At 33.3% G+C, this 19,978-nt stretch overlaps 2 protein-coding genes across 2 annotated transcripts; one reads left to right on the top strand and one right to left on the bottom strand.

Moving 5' to 3' along the window:
• Nucleotides 1-1,521: 1,521 nt before the first annotated feature.
• Nucleotides 1,522-6,786, bottom strand: LOC102606950 (sodium/pyruvate cotransporter BASS2, chloroplastic). Its single transcript, XM_006475701.4, has 13 exons — nt 6,299-6,786; nt 5,976-6,090; nt 5,284-5,407; nt 5,141-5,182; nt 4,941-5,054; nt 4,765-4,827; nt 4,509-4,636; nt 3,362-3,443; nt 3,178-3,229; nt 2,933-3,030; nt 2,658-2,816; nt 2,004-2,093; nt 1,522-1,928 (listed from the first exon to the last, which is right to left on the bottom strand). The coding sequence occupies exons 1-13, from the start codon at nt 6,414-6,416 to the stop codon at nt 1,851-1,853; spliced, it is 1,263 nt and encodes a 420-aa protein (XP_006475764.1). The 5' UTR covers nt 6,417-6,786; the 3' UTR covers nt 1,522-1,850.
• A 9,522-nt stretch (nt 6,787-16,308) lies between these two features.
• On the top strand, nt 16,309-19,725 carry LOC102607236 (probable inactive receptor kinase At2g26730). Its single transcript, XM_006475702.4, has 2 exons — nt 16,309-17,843; nt 18,551-19,725. Exons 1-2 carry the CDS (start codon nt 16,544-16,546, stop codon nt 19,213-19,215), a joined length of 1,965 nt encoding a protein of 654 aa, XP_006475765.1. The 5' UTR covers nt 16,309-16,543; the 3' UTR covers nt 19,216-19,725.
• The last annotated feature ends 253 nt before the right edge of the window (nt 19,726-19,978 follow it).

The following is a 19,978-nucleotide window of genomic DNA, read 5'->3' as shown; positions in this document are numbered from 1 at the left end:
TTTTTTCAATTAAAAGAAAATTATTAAAAAAATGCTAGGTCAAGTAGTAGGCCCTGGGGGTCTTATCCTATTGTATATTATTATTTAAGAATGCCTTTGATGCTCCTAGAATATCACATCTCATCACATTTATGCGAATATTATTATGATTGGTTGATGAGATTTTCGTTATTTGTTTATTGTCGGCAGAGTGTTATCATATTGTAATTGTCCTCAAATTTGCTGGAATGAAATTTACTTTTACCTGATAAAAGAAAAAGGTAGAAAAACAAATAGAAGAGAAGAAGAGGTTGCACTCCGGCTACAACCCAATGATTAGAGCTGGCAAAGCGGGTCATCAGATCGTGTTCGTGTTGTGTCAGCTTTGTGTCGTGTCAAATTTAGGTCGATTCAAACTCGATCCATTTAATAATCGTGTCAAAATATTGAGACACAAACCCGACACGAAAAAATAATCGGATTACCCAATAACCCGTTTAATATATATATATATTAAACAAAAGTTACATCAAATATTTACACACTATCATACATACGTATGTACATAACTACATACATACATACATACATACATACATAATTTATCGATATTATAAAATATACATATCTATCAATATATTACACATTTACACTATTGAAGTTTTAATATATATATATATATATATATTATATCAATATTATAAAATATACATGTCTATCAATTTTTACACATTTACACTATTGAAGCTCTAAATGTATGTAAAATTTTATAAATAAAACATTGTGTTTATATTCACCATTTTAAAGAAAAAAAGAAAAGAAAATCATCTCTAATATTTGAGTTTTAATTATAAGAATATGTAAATTATTTTAAAATAGAAAATATAATCGGGTCATTGATCGGATAAATGGGTCAAGAATTTTAACCCAAACCCGACACAAAAAAAAAATCGTGTTGACCCAGACCCGACCCATTTAATAATCGTGTTAAATTTGACTACCCATACCCATTTATTTATGTCATGTTCATGTCGGGTAATCGGATCGTGTCAAATTTTACCATCTCTACCAATGATCCTGCTAATGGGGGAGTTTAATTAATTGGTGAACTATTATTTTACCACTTTTCCAATGAGGCAACGAGAAAAACTGAAGAGCAGTTGCTGCAAAAGCAGAGCAGGGAAGAAGGAGATCAATGAAAGGGAGACAATGCAATCTTTGACATCTTGTTTGTGCCCCCGTCAATCTTCAGTGCGGTGAATTCAGTGGGGTATTCGCTTGTAGTTTTTTATTTTAGTGCTCAAGCCGGCTGACGAGACAAATTTGGAAATTCTCTTTTCCATTTTTAATTCCACCTGCAGTGCAGTCCTCATTCCTCGGTGCAACAGTTGGCCAACACTAAAATGGCAAGCTTTTGAGAGAGAATAAAAATGGAAATTTAACTTGGCATACAAGAAAGCACCGGCTATATCTGTTTCATCAATTAATCCTATCGTCAGAAATAGATGACAGTGAGATTTTATGTACTTTTCTGCAAAATAATTGACCCCCGATTCTCATGTTGGGCATTATTTTCTCTACTGAACCGAACAAGAATAAACTTCAATGTCGAGATTTACTTTTACAAGGTGATGGGGCACTAGCCACCTTTAATTTTCTATCATTTGATTATTTCTTCCAATTTCAGTTTCCACTTCTCAGGGCTTATACCTTATGACCAAAAGAAATGTGGAATGAATCCATAACTTTTCCCTGAAACTAAACCAAATGAAGTTTTCATGGTCGAGGCAAACATAGGTCCTAAACTAAAAGAAGCATAATTTTTCTAGGACTAGAAAGCTGTGGAGAAAATAGAAAAAGGTTCAAGAGTTTCATTCTTTGAAGTCATCCTTGTCATCTACAGGAATAGGCTGGTTCCTCCAAAATACGGCAAGAGCACTCCCACCAAGCTGTAAGGCATGATAATGCAGTTAATATAAAACATACCAACAAAAATTTAAAAACTACAAGTAAAAGGGCCATACCGCCATGCAGACAACACTAACAGCAGAAGGGACAGCAACAAGGGGATTTGTGAAATGCTTCTGGGCTAGTAAAAATCCGAGTGCAGAGCTCTGGATGACAAAAAATAGAAGCAAAGTCACGAATGAATCACAGAAAATGTTATGACCATACATCTCAGATAATGAACTACAAACGTATATCTTAATGGGTATATGAACTCACGGGCACAAGAGGTGAATTCTACCATCGGTCCAGAACAATGGGCAACGAAGCACTATGGTTCAAGTAATGACCACTGCCAGACCCCACTCTTGCATGCATATTGTTCACAAACAACTATTTCTCATTACTATTATAAACAGGCCATTCAAAGGGTGCTCTCTTTAGGGTCAATTGTAATTTACAGGAAGGCATAGAAGCTGAGCCGATTTAAATTAGTCAAGTTAATCCATGAAGTGCACATTAAGAATGTCCAACTTTCTAAATGAAACTTCTACCATCTCCAGTCTAAAACTAATCTTAATTGTAATAAAAGCACGCAAGTATTGAAATAGTCAAATGGTTCCTTCAGTATTATTTAAGCAACATAAATCTATGTTTTTTACACACCATTTAGCTTGACGAAAAATCTCACGTCATAAATTTACAAAAATACTAACAAAACAGATACATACCTGCATCCCACATTCGATCGATATGGTACGCGAAGTGGATTCACCAAAAGATATCTTTGATAACCAATAACCAAGAGCAAAAGCAGCAGTATGAAGGAGTGCCACTGGAAAAATGAGTTGTGCTCCTTGAGTTTTCAGGACAGCTGAAACTTGCCCAATCTTGAAAATAACAATTCAAAATCAGTACTTTCCAAGTAAAGAAACTATCACTACATACATAAAGAAATTCTGAATTCATCATTATGTTTCTCTCTAAAAGTTTTTAGAGAACTCACAGGACTTGCACAAAGTAAGGTGGTAAGAATAACACCAATTAAGGGTGTCACGGAGATGATCTTTGAAGTGAATTTTGGGAAGAATTCATTCGCCAACACTGGCACATAAAGAAGAAGTTCACAGTCAAATTATTTATAACCAGATGAGTTATAGATTGGCATTAGCTAGTAACAGTATCAGGTTCACAAAAATGTCAAAATCTCTGAGCAGATATATGATTTGACAGTACAACTAAACTAATTACCCCCAACAACTGTTGGTACTAACACGACTTGAAAAGTGCTGATAGCCAGCCCCTGTGAAGACGAAAGGAAAGATGTCAGAATAAGTGGATTAAATACACTGGTTCCTTCCTGGTCGTCAATTTAATGCTACGCAAAAGTTGGGGATTATATATTAAAGAAATTATAGGGCGTTGTCCTACTTACTGCAGCATCTACAGGAACAAGCTGACCAGCTAGAAGCTTAGTTAGAAGTGGAGTCATGACTATAGCTCCAATAGTCGAACACCTACAGATATTAAGCAAAAGACTCATGAAACTTTAGATTTATAAACTCTCAATAATCTACAAAACACCACTGGAGCTAAGAATGAAAACGATGCATATGCCTACTAAGAAAATTTCAGAGAAGCTATAACCACTTTTACTGGGTAAACAAATCAATGAAAGTCAGATGACCACCATAGGTTTGAGCTCAAGTTGGACCAAAATATGGAAATTTCACAACCAGATCCCGAATTTACTAACAGTTCAGATTCTGCATCCTCTTGCATTTTAATAAAGAGAATAGAGATAAACTCCCTCTCAACCTTGAATTTCAATTTCATCCTCAAAAGCAAAAAGAAAAGAATTTATTTTCCTCGTTAAAGTTGATAAAGTCATAATTTTGGAAACAAAAGTGATGTGATTACTTGACTACTTGCTGCACACAAATGGCACATGTTAGATTTCCCAATGTACCCATCTGATGTCAGGACAACTGTTATGACCTGAGTTTTACTTGCCTTTAAATCCACAAAATCAGGTTCTATCCAAACTCCAACACCTGAAATTCATCCAAATGAATATCCTCTTGTCACTCTTTCATTGTCAGTGAATGAATGCACAAACACATATCAGTTTCCTCGTCACCAATACTTCAAAGAATTGCCGGATGCACAAATAATTGCACAACTAAAGCTTAGTTTTAAATATAAATCAAGAGAAAACAATAAACTCAATGGATTTAGAGATTTTAAAAAAAAGACATTTTCCCATTTTTCCTCAAACATTATGGCTGATCAATGCGCATCAAGGCTTGGCAAATATATCAGTTTTTATGTACAGAGTACACGCTTGCAATTTACATGTCAAAAGTGTCTTTTTGCTTATCTTTTGTGGGGGAAAGATAAAAACTAGAAGGGTTAAATGCACCAATTAAGATTTTCCACCTGATTAATGCCTAAAAGATACAACAAGTGGCTCTGAACTATCAAATGACACCAAAGCACTTAACATTGAACAGCAGAGAAATCATCCAGAGACTATCAACCCAAAAAAAGGATTTTAAAGCACGAAAGTAACTGAAGCATACGTTGTCATAAGAACAGAAAGTGCTACATTTCCTTTAGATATATAGGTAGCAACATTTGAAGCCTGACCACCAGGACAGCATGAGACCAAAATAAGACCAGTAGCAAGGGGTGCGGAAAGTTTTAGTGTCTGAAAATGAAAGATATATATGTTAGTGACTATGATTTCAACAAGAATTACAATATATCATTGGAATAAGAAGAAATCAATGAATATGAAATGAGACATTCATGCTTAGGACATTGAAGCAAACATACCATTGCAATTACAAAGCCTAACATAGGTTTGATCAAATATTGAGCAAGAAATCCAATACCGACCTGCAAAAATAATTCTAGGCAGTATCAATCATGAAAACAAATAAACTGACACTGTCTAGCTCTCGATTTTAGAAAAAGGCTAGTAATTACTATTCAAACAGATTGCCGCTTACAGTCCATGGATTCCGCAAACATCTTCTGAAATCTTCAAAGGTCAGAGTCAATCCCATTGAAAGCATAAGAAAACCCAAGCCAATAGTGAAAAGGTCTGTCTCCAACCATGTTACCTGTAGGAAAAACTCAATAACCAGCTTGTTAAACAGTGGTTTATTCGCAACTAAACAAAGAAACAACAAAGAGATAATCAATTTACCGCACTCGGCTTATAGATGCCAATAATGGTGCCCAGTATGACCTGTCCATAAAAAGGTAACAGCGATTACGCAAAAACTAATGTTTCATTTGGACTATGAGCTGGAAATCCATCAAGTACTACTAACAAAATGAAAGACATACCCACACAGGAAAAAGTGTTGTCAAAATTTCAATTATTTGCTCGTACTGGCTCATTCCACCAGGAGATTTACTTGGAACATCTCCAGATACATTTGCTGCTGCCTTGCACAAAACTTGGGAGCACCTAAATATAGAAATTACATCATTATTGTTGTGTGTACTGGAGTACAGATGCATGATTATACAGCAAAAGACAATGAATTTTAAGAATATAAATAAAAATAGCAATGCCTGAAAAAAGGAACCCAAAAATTAATGTTTGATTTAAATTGAGGTCTAGTAGCATCACTGTCATGTACTTCACACCAGAGGGGTACAACATGGTTAGACTATGACTAAGCTACTTTAACTGACAGCCAAACTGGTTATCTGGATAGAAACCATATTAAAAAAAAAAAAAGGAAGGGATCTACCCCTTATCTAATTAAGGGTAGAATTCTAGGATGAAGGCTACTCTTTTACTCTCCTACTGTACTGAAAGATAACAACATGCAAGTTATAGCATCTTTTGCTGAAATGGACTATAATTTCTTAATGATCACCAACTAGAGCTCACTGTTGCCACTTGGCATGATGACATTGATCAGGCATGTGACTTCAATAGCAAATGAATGCTTAAACACCTTGGCAAACAAATACTCATTTTTAAACTAACAAATACTATAATAAATCACTTGGTCTAAAAGAGATACCTTGAATTTTGAATGATTGAGTAGGGAGCTGCGAGAGCAACAATGTGATTTTGGGGCTTGCTTTCGATTGCCAAACTTTTTCCATGATCAATCGCTGATAATCCACCTCTTAGATCTGAGCATTAAAATGAACAGAAAATAGAAGTTAAAACTGACGTAAACTTAAAAGTAAACACTCAAGAGTCTTAGCAACGAGGCAAAGAAAGATGGAAAAAAAGAAACGAACAAACAAACAAAAACAAGAACAAGAACTCATGAAGTAATGAGCAAACAAAAACTACCCCAGAAAGCCAAAAACGGAAACAAGCAGAAATCAAACATACCCAGATGAGCTTGCGCCACTCCGACCAAAATCGAAGAACCTGTTGGTCTAAAACTAGCCTCAGAAGCATGTAAATTGGTACAATTTTTAGCAACAAATCTAGAAGTCATGGACGCCATTGAGAACGGTTGTAAGTAGAACGATTCACTAGGCCAAAACTGGGAAATATGGGACAAAAATGAAGAAGAAGATATTGAAGATGTAACAAGTTGGCTCCAAGGTGACAGGGTTTGTGATTTTTGTTTGGATGTTTTGTGGGTCGTGGAAACCGATGAGCCACACAAACCAACGTAAGGTTCATCCACCCAGGTAACGGATATGGCTTATGGCTATTTCATTCAAAACAACTCTCACTCGTCTACTGTCGTTTTGTCGTTTGTGCTTTAAGCGAGTGAGCTCCAATGTCTTCTGAGACGCAAAGCGACTGTCAAACAGAAAACGATATCGAGGATGTGATGACCAACGAAGTGTCCACCGTTAAAATGATCATGAATCATGATCCCAACAAGCCCCCAGTCAAAGTTCGTGTGTAATTTATTAATTGATTTTTATAATTTGAGTTGATTTTCTATTTTCCATATTTTCGCACTAAAAAAAAATAATTTGTTAAATTTCACCCACCCATCTTCATTTTTATCCTGATTTTATAATTAGTGCGTGAATTAATAAAAATTGACAAACTTTATTTCAGCTTTAAGCTGAAAAGAAAATAGTTCAACTTATCTTGAGACGTGTTAAAACTTCAATTTACTTTTTATTTTCATTCAAAATATGAGGGTCGTATAGGGGCGCATGTGTAAATAGTTTTCTACTAATTTTTTAGGTCAATTGTGGATTAGAATTAACTATTTTCAAATCACTTTTCTCACATTTAAAAATCTCAATTTATTCCTATTTTTATTAAGAAAGACGAAAAAAATCATTAAGTCATTGTCCACACCTATTTATTTTCTTTTTAAAAAAAAAAAAGAGTAACTTGATGTTTTTAAAATAAGAGGAGTAATTTGAAGATAATCAATTTATAAAGAATAATCATGGATATATCCTTTTCTTAACAATAAAGGGGATAAATGAATTATAAATGTTTTCACACTCTAGGGAGTAAATTGAGGATTGTCATTTTAAGTAGAGATAAATTAAAATTATACCCATAAAAAAATATCTTTGCAAATATAAAACTCAATTGGAATTAGAATTAGAATTAAGATTAGAATTTGCCAGCAAAAATATTTTTGGATTAGAATTAGTATTTTTGTTTTCACAGTTGTACTAACTTTTCATTTTATTTAGGATTTTCATTATGAATTTTTTTTTTCTTGTAAGTTTAGCATTTTTGTTATGCTTATAACCTTATAAATAGTGACGTTCGATAATTTTGACATCCAAGCAATAAAATAATAATAATAATAAATTAAAATTTTTAACAATATGGAGGAAAATTCCCTTAAAGAAATTGATATTTTTTTCTTTTTTTTTTTTATAGTAAAGTGGCTAAAACCGTAGGGCTCAGGGTGCTACGACCAAACTAAAAGCGCAAAATGTCAATACCTTTTCATTTTTAATTTCTTAAATTTATTTCATTAATCGTGTGTTTACTTGTGGGTTTGGAGAATGTGAATGAAACCTATGTTTACTTGGCAAAATATAATTTGTGAATGAGAATAAAATGTGTGGGTCCCACACAATTTAGGAATAAGGAATAAGGAATGGGAATCTTATTCCCATGGGGGGTTGGGAATGAAAATGTGAGAATAAGAATGAAACATAAATTTACTTTTCTATCCTTCTAATTTTTTTATATTTCCGAAATTACCCTTGTTCAAATCACAAATAATTTTATTATTTTAAATGTCATTAATAATAATAATAATAATTATTATTATTATTATTAAATTTTATTAACTTTATTATTTTAGTTATTGTTAATTATTATTATTATTTTCATTAATATTATCATTATTAACAATAAAAATAATGATAAAATAATAATTAATAAAAATAATTAATTTATCATTATTAACAATATTATCCTTATTCTTGTTATTATTATTATTAATTTTTTTATTATTAAATTTTATTAAATTTAATATTTTAGTTATTATTAATTATTGTTATTATTATTTTTATTAATATTATCATCATTATTATTAAAAATAATAATAACAATAATTAATAACAACTAAAATAATAAAGTTATTAAAATTTAATTTTAATAATAATAATAAATGTTAATAATGATAATATTAATAAAAATAGTAATAACAATAATTAATAATAAATAAAATAATAAAGTTAATAATAATAATAAATGTTAATAATGATAATATTAATAAAAATAATATTAACAATAATTAATAGTAACTAAAATAATAAAGTTAATAATAATAATAATAAATTTTAATAATGATAATATTAATAAAAATAATATTAACAGTAATTAACAATAACTAAAATAATAAAGTTAATAAAATTTAATAATAATAATAATAATAAATGTTAATAATGATAATATTAATAAAAATAATAATAACAATAATTAATAATAACTAAAATAAAAAAAGTTAATAAAATTTAATAATAATAATAATAAATGTTAATAATGATAATATTAATAAAAATAATCTTAACAATAATTAATAATAACTAAAATAATAAAGTTAATAAAATTTAATAATAATAATATATTATTAATATTATTTTAGTTATTATTAATTATTTTTAATATTATTTTTTTATTAATAATAATAATAATAACAACAACAAAAACAATAATGATAATATTGTTAATAATGATAAATTAATTATTTTTATTAATTATTAATACTATGGATATTTTGGTAAATTGATTCTTATTCTCATTTCTCATTCCTATTTATTTTGTCAAGTAAACACATCAATAGCATTCCAATATATTCACATTCCCATTTATTTTTGCCAAGTAAATATTGAAATTACATTCTCATCCCAGCTCATTCTTATTCTTATTCCACCTCATTCTCATTCACATAAAGTAAACGCACCATAAAGACCTTCTTTAATTGCTTCTTGTTATCCGTCTCTATTACTGTTTCTCTCATTTAAGCACTCGAAATAATTCACTTGTATATATTAAACTAGAAAATAGAATCGCGTTTCGCGCAGCTTTAAAAAAAATTTATTTCTATAAGTATCTTCTCCAACTTTTCCCATAAAGTAATATTTGTTGTCGCCGAGCTATCCATACAAATTAACAAAAGTTAATAATGTAAAGAGAAAAACTCATTATAAGGATATCGTATTATCATTAAATTTGAAAGTCTCGAATTACATTATTATACAGTTGGTTACTTTTTTTATTCCAAATCACTAATATTTTTATTCCCTGTTTCAATATGAATATTACCACTTGACTTTTTTATTTGTGTTTATGAAGAGGTAAGGTGTGAGGAAAAGAAAAAAAAAATCTTAAGAATTAGAACAAATATTTAGGCAATAATTTAAGGAATTGAGGTTGTTCATTTTAAGTTCCAATTGGATTTAGAGTGATTTCATTAATTTTTTCTTTTACATTAATTATTTTAACCCGCAAGTACTGTTGTTTATTCTAATGCGTTTGTAAGAAGATGCTTGAGCTGCCTATAACATATTTTCTAATTAAATTTTCTTGTGAATACGTTGAATAATCTCTAAGGGCTATAACCTTTTTTATTGTATTTTTAATTGTTTTTCTTCAGCACATATTGGATATATTCATTGAAAAAGAAAATTAAAAATTACGTAATAACTAATAAGATTAGTGAAGTCAAACTGTCGATCAATTCTTATGATAAAACAATAACTAAAAATATATATAGTTATAGTTTTCTTAATTATATTCAACTTACTAATTTGTTAGAATTTTTATATCTCTTTTTTTTAACTAGTTCCAACGATCTCAATATCACTCATACCTCATAAACTAATTTGTTATAACTTATATATTTCTTTTTTTCAACCAACTCCAACGATCTCAATATCACACACACTACATAAACTTCCGACAACATCTGTAATATCATGGAAAAATAATATAAACATGTTAAAACACAAAGATCAATAATTTCTAATATACATTTAAAGATTAACAAACATTAATAATTAAAATAAATACTTGAGAGGATTGTGTTATCATTCACACGTAAATCAATTAAATTCAGAGATACGAATTGGAATCTATTGATCGGAATCTTAACAATTCTTTCTTCTAACCTCTTAAGTGAAGTTATAACCAATAAAATAATCTTATACTGATTTGAAAGTGGTCTGTACTCGCCTGTAGTTGAAACAACTTTCAAATTCTTGACACTGTACAAAGAACCCTTACTCAATATGTGCCTAAACCTTGTCACTAAATTTTTCCTCATTATTGCATGCATTAGATTTTCCTATAAAAAAAAGAAAACATACTACATTAAGTGTAAAACAGTTGGGAAAAAAAAAGTCTAACCCTTATGATCTAACTATCTCCATCATTGTTCAACTCATGAAGAAAAGAGTACTCCATGAAGCACACAATACTAAAAATTTAAACAAGTCAAACAATCAAAACACAAGAATCTTTCTAAAGAGGATGTTGGTTCAATAATTAAAAAAACCCAAATATAACAAATCTTAAATACTTAGTGTTTAGAGGGTTTGAAGAAGCCAAAAGGCACTAAACAAAAGGTTACATAATAAAATATGAGATTAAGACATTAAAATTAGGTCTTGGTAGTAGTATTGTTGAGAGAAGATGAATGAACATTCCTTCTTATATTAATTAGTTGATGTATTTTAAGCCACAAAAATTTAATTGCTGGTATAATAAAACAAATGAATGTTTTAGGACTTATAATTAATTATTATTAATGGTTACATATTCTTGAATTTATTTAAATAGAAAGAGGAAGAGACATGTATAATAACGTGAGTGTTGTAATAGTTTTAATTAATGAAATTGCTAGCATAATAAATAAATGAATGTTTCAAAGCTTATAATTAATTATTATTAATAGTTACATATTATTGAATTTAAATATAAAGAGGAAGAGACATGTACAACAACATGAGTGCTGTAATAGTTTTAATTATTTTTTATCTTTTGTAATATAATTATTTTTTAATCTCAGCCAGTATATTAAATAACAGAGAATATAAAAAGACGAGGAATAGTGTTGTCACATCAACTCTTTTAATCCCAACTTTATACACATATGTAGATTACTCAAACCAAGTAAGAATCTAATGACCGTAAAAGATAATTTTAATTGGCCCTTATGTGACATATGATCCAATTTTAATTGGCACAAAGTGAGCACGTAAGTTTAAACATGAAACCTTAGCTTATTAGAGAAATTGCTTGACCTAAGTTTAAGTTGCTAAGCATAAGCCTAACAATAAAATTAAGGACAAGTTTTAACATTAATAGATGGCTGGCAGGAAGTCTTCCTTATTCGGAAGTCCAATTATCAACATTATACGAGATGCACTTATTTATTTACATATTTTTAATAAATTCTTGAGATGATTAGTATTACTCTAAAAGTCTCTAATTAAAGCTAGTTTAACTTGAATAATTGACTTAAAACCTTGACACAAATTATCATCCATCTTAAGTAAAATTTTGAATATTCATCAATTGCAGAGGATCAGCAAATAACAATTTTTTAAAAATTTCAATTATAATAATTTCATCCTTTAATTTATCAAGCTCTTTTTTCCAAAACTTAAAAAAAAAACTAATAATGGGTAGAATAAATCTCTGATGGGCTGGGCTTTTAACCAAACGAAGTGCAGAATCCGAATGAGTAGACCGGACAAAGGCCTTGCTTGCTTTGGAGCTACGGGCTAAACAGCCGGATGAGGATTGATGCTAAATGAACCAACAGAACAGAAGGTGTCACCACCAAAACACTTGGTCTTAAGAGTGGAAATCCTCAAAAAATCCTTATGACACTGCTTTTGGATTTTATTCTCCAAAACATTCCAGTTTAATTTAAAAAATGCTAATCTACAAATTAAAATCAATTATTTTGTTAATAAATTTCATCAAAAAATAATATTTATTTTAAAACTTTATTTATAAAATATAATAAATCCTAAAATCTTGAATTATTTTAAATTCATTATTACATCATTTCTATCTCTATAATTTTAAATTCATTCGAGTTTCTAAAAAAAATTAATGGAAATTTAAAATATAAATATAAATTATGAAATTAGGTTAAATTATTAAAAGAATAATTTATTTAAGTGCTTGATTAAATTTTCATTCAAAATAAAAGAATTAATTTTTTTTAATTATTTCGACAATTTAAAAAATTAAGGAGAATTTATATAAGAAATGCAGAGGGTGTGCTCTTGGTGGCTTGGCCATAAAATTAGAAGTCAATGAGCAACATTGACTTTTTGATTGTGCCAAAAATATGCATGGCTGCCCTAGCCTCCAGGCGGCAACTCCAGTTGCTAGCTAGCCCCTTAAATTATTTGATTGTTTCAAATTTTAATCTCCAGCAGAGCAAGTGAACGTTTTTCGTATGGAAACTTGATCAGCTTTTGAAAAAGCTCTATTGCTTGCCTCTCTTCTTTTAATACAACGTGCTGTCTCTTTCCTTCAATTATTGATCATTTACATTGAAATTCCCTTTCATCAGTTCAAAAATTAATTTCTTTCTAGAAGTTAAAATAAAAACAAAAAAGAAAATTAGCAATTTTTTTTCCTTTTTATTTTATAATTATACAAGTTTATTGATATAACACCTAAATTATAATTAATGTAACACCGCTCAAATTTTTATTCCTATAAAAATATTAGAGAAATATTCATTCCAGGTGTTCACCTTTACCAAATTATTTAATAGAGAGAGGGGTTAGTGAGTCAACAAGAGGACTCAAAATGGTGCTCTTTTGGTAACCCTTTTGCCTTGATTTAATATTTCAAGTGAAATTTGGCTCCCTTGAGTCTTGACCCCATAGATATTAAAAAGTATCTCACCACTTTTGTTCTAAGCCTCCTGCTGGATAAGGCAAAGTTGGAGGGCTTCATTTCTGTGGTTGATGATAGTAAAGGCTTCACTTACGGTCTCTCGAATTTGTGCCATGAATTGTCAGGCTTTATTTTTCTGGCTGTGTTCTTCTATTTTAAAAAGTATTTTCTCAAAAGACTCCTCTTATAGATTTTTTTTATTATTTAAAAAAAATCTACATGTATTACACATTTACAATGGAGCTCCAGTCTATTAAGTACGAGTAGAAAATCTATCTTAACTAAAAATATGTATGGAGAAATATTCTATTCCTACTCTAAAATTTGAGGGGGCAAAAAAGAGTGTTGAGGACAGCAGCCCACCGTTGGAATAGAAGGCCAACGGCGCTGTTACTTGTTACTATTTTCACTTTGGATGCAGGTGATTGGCATTTACAGCCAATGGGTTTTGTCGAGAATTTTGGAAATTGGACTTGACAAGTTGTACGAGGTTTGTTTGTAACTTGTCTATTATGAGTGACAAGAAGAAAGCAGTAGCCACCATGCCCACTTTCATTGGAAACTTGATCGGCGCCTTCAAACTATTTGAAACCTTACTGGGACCTGCGGCAACTCAAGTCAATAGTTAATTAATTTGATCTTCTTTGTAATTGTAAGCCTTCTTTAGTTTTAGACTTTGTAGTCATATTTATTTTTTGAGTTCATTCAACTGTTCTACGATGGAGTGCCGATGATAACCATATGGTCATAGATATAAATATCAAATCTGTACTTACTAGTATAATCTAACGGTTATCATCAATACTCTGCGGTGGAATAACTTCGCCGTAGCCACTATCGTATTTTATTCATGCATTGCCCTTTTTGTCCAATGGAAAATGATGGGAGTTTTTGCAGTGTCTTCCAACGGTAAAATGGTTTGGAAAAGATTTAGGGCCCAAATTCTCAAGATTAAGCTAAACGCATCTTGAGTTGTGGACTCAGTTCATTGATTGACCCAACAAAATAAAAGCAGCAGATCTCCGTCTCTGGCTAGTGCCTACTCTACTCCTGGGACGAAAAGTTTGGTCGGCAAGTGAAAGTCAGTCTTGCTGCCTGTGGTAGATACAGTGATGCTTTTGTGCACATTAAAAGATAGAAATTGATGAGCACCGGGGACTCAATTCGGGACCATATGGGTCAATGCTTTATAAGCTATTAGATCTTTTTAGATGTGCTCATCATAATTGGTCCATATGGACCACCTTTTGTCAAAGCAAACTTGCACAATAATTGTGACCTAATGTTTTAATTGTGATCTATTTGTTTGCTCGAAACTGTTATTATTGTCTCTCTCTCCATCTGACTGAATTCATAATGTAGAGTGGAGATCATGTTCCTATTTGCACATCTTTTTTGATGTGCTTGAAAGAGTTAAGATTATAAATGTGAGAACCTAGCCTTCAACTTTTTTTTTTTTTTGTCATTGTTGTCGTACATATTGGCAGTAAATTTGAACACTGTTCAATTATTTGCTAAAGCTTAATCCAACCACTAATGACTGCCACAACCCAAAGTATGAACATAGTGGGCAGTCAGCTCATGACTCATGAGTCAACTGAATTCCTTTCCTTATTTTTTCTGAAATAGGTATGGTTCTTGAATTCTCTCTAGCTCTAGCATTGTCCTGTATATGAACCGCCCTTTACTAAAGATAGTTTAAAGCCATTCAATCATTCATTCTAGCAATGGAGAAAAACTTAAAATGGGTTTTGTTTGTAAAGTAAATCTTTTTCTGAAGTGAAATCCTAATGCAATGCAGAGTAGATTGATTGATTCCAAATCATAAAGAAGCAAACACACAATTTGGTAGTAATGTGGTTGTTAATGGACAAGCATGATCACACGGTTTCCTTGTTAAACTTGTGTCTGATGAATCATTGCGTGGGGACTAGCTCCGGTGGTTAAAGTTGATCATTTTGTGCTTTCCTAGAGCTTCGCTTTGAAGGGTTTGTAATAAAACAGATCATCTTCACTTGTATAATCTCCAATTGAAAAAATCAATCAATAACAGGAATTTTTTTTTTTTTATCTACAAAAATAATTCCTCCCACATGGAAGCATCATCGTAGAATAAGTAGAAAATTCTTCTAGTGATAAATAATAATTCAGTTTAGACTGGGTTCGATATGCTAGATGCCGGCCAATCTTTGGTCAATAATTGAATGTAGTACTCATATTAAGCCTAGTATAAAACTTTGCTTTCCATAAAATAGAATTAAAACAAACTATAGAACATCAGAATATAAATAAAATTAAGCATAAAGTAGACTATATAATACAAAGTTTTGAATAAAAACAAGTGTCAATCATTTTATAACACCAATGTTTGTCCCTCCAAGGCTCCACTTGGCTTGCCAATTCGGTTCAGTGACACATTCTCCAGCTAAGCTTTGGCAGCGCCAGCATTCTACTATTTGCCATGTGTCATCACTCTCTCATCAACAGCACCCCTAAATTTGCTTAACTAAAACTTTTACTTTTACCAGTCAAACCCATAAATTTGCAACTGTAATAAATCTGCGTCCAGTCCGAAATTTTACATCCATCAAACGGTTAAGAACCATCAACTACCTGAGAGTGAAACACTACATAGATCAGGAAAATTTAGACCGTGTGATCTTTACATACATCACACTTGCCTTTCGGAGCTTGGCTTTGGCCGATTCACTCCTACAAAATCTATCTAACAATCGCCATTCGCCAATCCCACGCTCCTCTAACGTAAGTGGCAGTGACCAACGCTCTCACATGCGGGTAGCTGTACATCAAAATCAACAAAGTGACACGCGCTTGAAGCGTGGGTTCAGTGAACGGAAAAGAAAAAAAAAAAGAAATGAAATTATTTCATAAAACAACAAAATAAAAAATTAAGAAAAACGAAAAAACGTTTTCACTGATGCCTGGTCGACTGGTTCTGTTTTTCACAGAGCTTTATCTTTCACCTTTTGGGCGCCTTACCCTCGGGTACCTAATGCACAATACAAAACCCTCTCTCACTAGCCCTCGTCTTTCACAATAAAATCTGCTCTCTCTCTCTCTCTCTCACTCACATGGAGTGTCATCGGAAAACCGCTTTTTTGGATTTTTTACAGAATAGCTTTCTCAAACCTCCAATCAAAACCGCCGTATAAATTATAGTCTTCATACATAAGCAACCGCATTCTTTTTTTGTTTTATTGTTTAATTCTTGTGTGTTTTGGTTCGGTAACTGATATCATCACAATGGGGGGAGCGTTAATGCGGTTAATTTGTTTTCTGTTACTGAGTTGTGGTGGTGGGATAGGGTATGTGAACTCGGAGCCGACTCAAGACAAGCAAGCTCTCCTTGCGTTTCTTTCACGAACCCCACACAAGAATCGCGTGCAATGGAACGCCTCCGACTCCGCCTGCAACTGGGTGGGCGTCGAGTGCGACGCCAACCGCTCATTCGTCTACAGCCTTCGCCTCCCGGGCGTCGGCCTCGTGGGTCCCATCCCGCCCAACACACTAGGAAAGCTGAGTCAACTCAGAGTTCTCAGCCTCCGCTCAAATCGGCTCTCCGGTGAGATCCCTTCCGATTTCTCTAACTTAACACTCCTTCGTAGCCTCTACTTGCAAAGCAACCAGTTCTCCGGTGTGTTCCCCGCGAGTGTGACTCGAATGAATCGCCTAACTCGGCTCGACCTCTCCTCCAACAATTTCTCCGGCAAAATCCCGTTCGATGTCAACAATTTGACACACTTAACGGGTCTGTTCTTGGAGAACAATAAGTTCTCAGGCAACCTTCCGAGCATCAACCCGGCTAATCTGAGAGACTTCAATGTCTCAAACAACAATCTCAACGGCTCAATCCCTGCAACGCTTTCAAAATTCCCTCAATCATCATTCACCGGAAACTTAGATCTATGTGGTGGCCCATTGCCACCGTGTAACCCGTTTTTCCCTTCACCGGCTCCGTCGCCGTCGTTACCACCACCAGTAGCTCCAGTCCATAAAAAGTCCAATAAACTCTCAACGGCCGCCATTGTCGGCATTGCGGTTGGAGGTGCAGTCTTTATTGTGCTATTACTGTTATTACTGTTATTTTGTCTTAAAAAACGACGTCGTCAGCGGCCAGGGAAGGCCCCGAAACCCCCTGCGGCAGCAACGGCGCGGGCGGTGACGATGGAGGCGGGGACTTCGTCATCGAAAGATGATATCACTGGCGGGGCAGCCGAGGCTGATAGGAACAAGCTTGTGTTCTTTGAAGGAGGGGTTTATAGCTTCGATTTGGAGGATTTGTTGAGGGCTTCAGCCGAGGTTTTGGGTAAAGGAAGCGTTGGGACGAGTTACAAAGCCGTGCTTGAAGAGGGAACCACTGTTGTCGTGAAGAGGCTTAAAGAAGTGGCCGTTGGCAAACGAGAGTTCGAGATGCAAATGGAGGTTTTGGGCAAGATTAAGCACGATAATGTAGTTCCTTTGAGGGCTTTTTACTATTCTAAAGATGAAAAGTTGCTTGTTTATGATTACATGCCTGCCGGTAGCTTATCCGCTCTCCTTCACGGTAATGCCCCCTCCTGTCCGCTAATTGCCTTTCGTAATCTCAAGTTTTTTGTTTTTGCTTTTTGTTTTTTTTGTTGCAGATTTTATCATTTTTTTCAAAATGTGCTGACCTCACTAGAAAATGCTGCATTATCTTTGTTGTTTTCTATTTTTGTGTGCTTTGACCGTAGTGGATTTCCAGCTGTTTTGGGTCCTGGAAATTTTTTTATAGTAGTACTTTCTAAATTCAATAAATTTATTTAGGGAATAAATGTTGTGATTATAGAATATGTAAAGTGATGTTAGGTTTTAGATTATTTTGAGTTTTGTGTGGGAAATTCTTCACCTTTAACATTTAAGAAATTAAAAAAAAAAAAAAAAAACGGAGAGTTCATAATTTTATAGCCAGCATCAGGAGGAGGAGCACATTCCTCTGCTCGGTTTATGCTTCTGTGCAAACATTCTTAGCGTGTGAGTAACGCACACGCAGCACGCACCAGATAGTTGCCGTTTTGGTCTAATTTACTTACTCTTATTCCCACCAACATTGCAGCACACTCCAATGACCATCAAACATGGCGCCACCGACATCATCATTTTAATAAACCTTTCTCAAGTCTCACGAGTTTACTTTATGGATGCTTTGTATTCTTTTTTTGTTTAATTTTGTACGGCATGTCCCTTAAATTATGTTTTTATAGTCTGAACTTGCGGTGAATCGTTTTACAGGGAGTAGAGGTTCGGGCCGTACCCCGCTAGACTGGGACAACCGGATGAGAATAGCACTAAGTGCGGCACGGGGTTTGGCCCACCTCCACGTGTCAGGAAAAATAGTTCACGGGAACATAAAAGCCTCCAACATCCTGCTCCGACCTGACCACGATGCATGTGTTTCCGATTTCGGATTGAACCCGCTATTCGGTAACACGACTCCGCCCACCCGCGTGGCTGGGTATCGTGCCCCAGAAGTGGTCGAGACCCGCAAGGTCACATTCAAATCCGACGTGTACAGTTTCGGTGTTTTGTTGTTAGAGCTATTAACGGGCAAAGCACCTAATCAGGCCTCGCTGGGTGAGGAAGGTATTGATTTACCTAGATGGGTCCAGTCCGTGGTACGTGAAGAGTGGACGGCTGAGGTTTTTGATGTGGAGTTGATGCGATATCACAACATTGAAGAGGAAATGGTTCAACTGTTGCAAATTGCTATGGGTTGTGTATCCACTGTTCCCGATCAAAGACCGGCTATGCAAGAGGTGGTACGCATGATTGAGAATATGAATAGGGGTGAGACTGATGATGGATTACGGCAATCGTCTGATGATCCCTCGAAAGGATCAGACGGCCATACGCCTCCCCCTGAATCACGGACTCCACCTACAGCTCTCACACCTTAAAATTACGTTCTTGCGTGAGTTAAAAGATGGAAGGACAAAAAAAAAAAAAAAAACGAACAAAAAAAGAATCCAGAAGTGTTGCAAGGAACAACGAGCTGGGAGTGTCCTTGAACTGTGCACTAATTGCGTAAGTATTAGTGTTGGAAGTGCGCAGGTGACTGGGGGAATTAAGGTGGCCATTTAATTGTGTTTTCTGTTTTCATTTTTTTGAAATTTTTTTTTTATTTTGCCATGATTTTTACAGGTGGGGGGGATTTTGAATTGTTTATGAGGGTGAAAGTTGGGAGTTCCATGAACTGATTGGAAGTGACCATTGATGGAATTAGTTGGAGTTTTTATTTATAATTCTTTCTTTTTAAACTAGTCTGTTCGCTAACAAACGCTCTGTGTAGTGTGTCCATTAACACATGGCTTTTCTTCTTTTGATGTAAAATTTTATTAGTTGTTTATCCTTTATTGCAATGCAGCCAACTGCTCATTGAAGAAATAATCATCTAAAAATTCCAACCACTTGTTTTCTTCTTGTATAGTGCCAAAACATTATTGTTTTGTTCTTATTATTCATCCATTAATAATGATTTGTTGATTCTAGATTTTAAGGTCCGGCCAGAGCGTTGAAATATCTCCAAGTTTCTCGGTTCATTCATCTACTGTGTCCACATGGGAATAAAAAGTATGATCTTATGACCCAATCTACTGTACAGTTGCTTGTTTATGTTACGAACTAGTTTAAACCAGTTTATGATTTCTTAAATCTTAACAA

The sequence above is a fragment of the Citrus sinensis genome, chromosome 1 (assembly GCF_022201045.2).
Source record: "Citrus sinensis cultivar Valencia sweet orange chromosome 1, DVS_A1.0, whole genome shotgun sequence".
Classification (NCBI taxonomy): domain Eukaryota; kingdom Viridiplantae; phylum Streptophyta; class Magnoliopsida; order Sapindales; family Rutaceae; genus Citrus; species Citrus sinensis.
Note: the sequence above shows the minus strand (reverse complement) of the source record. Positions and strands in the feature narration are given on the sequence as shown.